Source organism: Onychomys torridus, chromosome 8, assembly GCF_903995425.1.
Source record: "Onychomys torridus chromosome 8, mOncTor1.1, whole genome shotgun sequence".
NCBI classification, from domain to species: domain Eukaryota; kingdom Metazoa; phylum Chordata; class Mammalia; order Rodentia; family Cricetidae; genus Onychomys; species Onychomys torridus.
In genome coordinates this window covers 51266998-51269892 of record NC_050450.1, presented here as the reverse complement: position 1 = coordinate 51269892, position 2895 = coordinate 51266998, and the positions used below count along the sequence as shown (strand labels likewise).

Below are 2895 nucleotides of genomic sequence, written 5' to 3'. Positions count from 1 at the left end.
CCCCGTCCCGGGAAAGTCTGCGCTTCCCTGCACACCTCTTCCCCCCACCCCCCACTGGCATCTAACTTCAGGTGACTCCAGGGACAGCACGGGTTCCCCACAGGAACTTCCTCTGTTGATAGCTGGATGCTCTTACCTTTCCACCCTTTAGTCACTGGGTTTAAGAGCCTATTAAACTAACTGGTAAAGTCACTGCTGTGGTTTCTGTCTGCTGTCTGGATGTGGGCAAACACGTGCAGTTGGGCTTTCGGCAGCTACAGCAGCCCCCCCACCCCAACCAGTGTTGGGGTTGTCTACCTACCCACCCACAGCCCACTTTCTGATAAGGTCTCTGTCTGCCAACCTGTGTACAAACGCGAACAAGTGCAAGTTTCGAAGACATGGTGTAATTTGTAGCAAACGGAGGTGACTGTTGTCGCATCCTCAGGGGACGGCTGCAGGGCTCTTTGTTAACCTTTGGCACTTGTCTCCTTGCTGTCCTGTAGTAAGCCATACGGAAGCTTCCTCATCGCAGGCCTCTTGGAGAAAATGATCTTGTTGTAGTTGAACGTGGGACCCTCTCTGGCTTCCATCTGTAATTGCTCAGGTTCTTGGAGGAATATGGGACTCATGTTTGTTGTAGAGTAATGTTCCCAAGTGGACAGCCTGGATCCTGACAGGGCATCCTTCAGCACGAGTTCTGAGAACTTGGATGACTTCTTCCTTTTCAGCATCATGAAGCTAGTTTTGCTCTGTTTCACTGACTTGCGGTTTTCCTCAGCAGCACGCATGCACTCCAGCTCCCGGATTCTGCTTTTGTCAATGAGCCGCCTTACTACCAGGGACATTTGTGTGACATAGGCTGGCCAAGGGTTGTGCTTTTCAAGTAGTGTCAGAGGGAGTTCGGTGTTTTCTGTGTGTTCCACTGGAAAGGAAATGCAGTGGTTTAGAAACACTTGCACACTCAGTAATTCACTTCATCAAAGAACTCCCGGGGTCTGGGACCACAGTTTGAAGTCCCCCCCCCCTCCACTTCCCCATTTATCTAGTGGGAATAAAATGCAATCCAAAGGTAACAAACCAAATGATATTCTACAGACTATCAATTAAAGAGCAGCAGAATGCTGCTAATGGGAGAGACGTGGGTTGAGCCAGGCTCACTTTCAAATGTTTTTATCTAGTTGTGGTTTTGAGCCCCAAATTCTATTGTCCTCAACTGAATGTCTGCTTAGAGAGTTGTTGAAGTACTGTCATATCATGATCCCTGAGTGTTCATGGGAGGTTCATTCTAGAGCCCCCCACAGTTACCAACCTCTATATGTGTTTAAGCTCCTTATTTAAAAAATGCTATGTGCTGGACATGGAGATGCACACCTGAAAACAATCCTCAGGAGGCTGAGGCAGGTGGGCCACAAGATTGAGGACAGAATGAGCTACACAGATGATATTTTTTTTTTTCAAGTAGGAAAAACACGATGCAGTGTTTGCATAAAACCTGCGTAGTCATCCTTTGTGCTTTGAACTTACCTCTAGAAAACAAAATGCTAACACGGCCAATGCTGTATGAGTGGTTATTATACTGTGTTGTGTAAAAGGCCCGGGTTTGAGACCCACCACTGCTGAAAAGAGAAGTGTTAGCTGGGGGGAGTGGGGGAGGGGGGACAGGACGGGACATGGACACATGACAGAAACAAAAGCAAATTAGGTTCAGGACTCGGAGCATCCGCCTACTCTACCTGAAACAGCATGAACCTTGAGCAAGTGTCTCACCCTTTCCGAACTGTTTGCCTCATTAGAGGCATGCCTTATTAGAATGAGACCATGTTCCAAAGGCTTCCTTGCAGATTAGCCATAAATTGTCCCAAACCCTTAGCAGCTAGCTGTGTCTCTGGACGCGTTACCTGCCGGCTGTGTCTGTGGCCGCATACTCTTTATCATCCTTACGGCTTCTTGTAATGTAGAGATTCTCCCTATTTGACAAAGGACAGAATGGAGGCTTGTAAGTTAGTACAGCTTCCTAACGGTGGGTCTGAACTCAACGGTAACACGTTTCCCCCTGTGGCTGCTCTCCAGAAGCTCTGATATTTGAGACCGTGGTGGGAGCTTTGATGAGAATCCTACCTACCCGTTTGCTAGTTCCTTAGCAGATACTGAGTCCTGGGCAGGACAGGCCTTCCTTCTTGAATCTTGGCTGTACTCTGTGTCCCAGAAATGACAAGCACCTCCCCTGCATCTGCCCCTGCCCCATTTCCCTGGTGGGGCATCCTTGCCCTGGTTTCATAGTCTTAGGTCATTTCAGTGGGAGTTTGGGAGGCAGAAGAATTAAACACATTCACCTTGCCATCTCTAACCTGAGTTCAGAAGAAAAGACAAACAAACATGATAATTGGTGGTAGTCAAGAGAAATAGTTCCCAGCCCTGTGTTACAGTCCAATACATGAAAAGATTAAGTAGAAATGTCCAGGGAAAAGTAATTCATCAGTTTTTATAATATATCATTATAATGAACTATTTTATTACTAGCTATTATTACTATTTTCAGTGAGCCTAATTTATAAACCTCATTGTAGGTACTCATACATAGAAAAAAACATAGTAGATATAGTTTATTGCTATACACTGTTCCAGGCACTCATAGGTGTCTTGGGACACATGCCCTGGAGAATAGGAATTACTGTACACAGCTGTTCCCATGCTGCTTTGGGGGACACTGAACAGCTGGAGTTTGTCTGGGAACAGATCTGTCAACAAAGAATGTGCCATGTATCCCACTGCCTGACATCGCCTTTCACTAAGTAAGACCTTTGGAAGCTCCAAGTACGGACTTGGATATCACCTCCTCCCCAGCCCCTCCTTGTATCCTCAAAGCAAACGCAAAGATCTTGCAGGTTGGACATTCACATGACCATGGCAGAA

The 2895-nt window shown here is 46.7% G+C and overlaps 1 protein-coding gene across 1 annotated transcript; it reads right to left on the bottom strand.

Moving 5' to 3' along the window:
* Positions 1 to 449: 449 nt before the first annotated feature.
* Positions 450 to 1917, bottom strand: Cdrt4 (CMT1A duplicated region transcript 4). The gene is made up of 2 exons (XM_036195239.1): positions 1881 to 1917; positions 450 to 904 (listed from the first exon to the last, which is right to left on the bottom strand). Exons 1-2 carry the CDS (start codon positions 1915 to 1917, stop codon positions 450 to 452), a joined length of 492 nt encoding a protein of 163 aa, XP_036051132.1.
* Positions 1918 to 2895: the final 978 nt, after the last annotated feature.

Coding starts and splice junctions, on each gene's coding strand:
- Cdrt4 (XM_036195239.1), bottom strand. CDS start 1,917: ATGATAAAGAGTATGCGGCCACAGACACAGCCGGCAG. Junction 905..1,880: donor GCCACAGACACAGCCGGCAG/GTAACGCGTCCA, acceptor TTTCCTTTCCAG/TGGAACACACAGAAAACACC.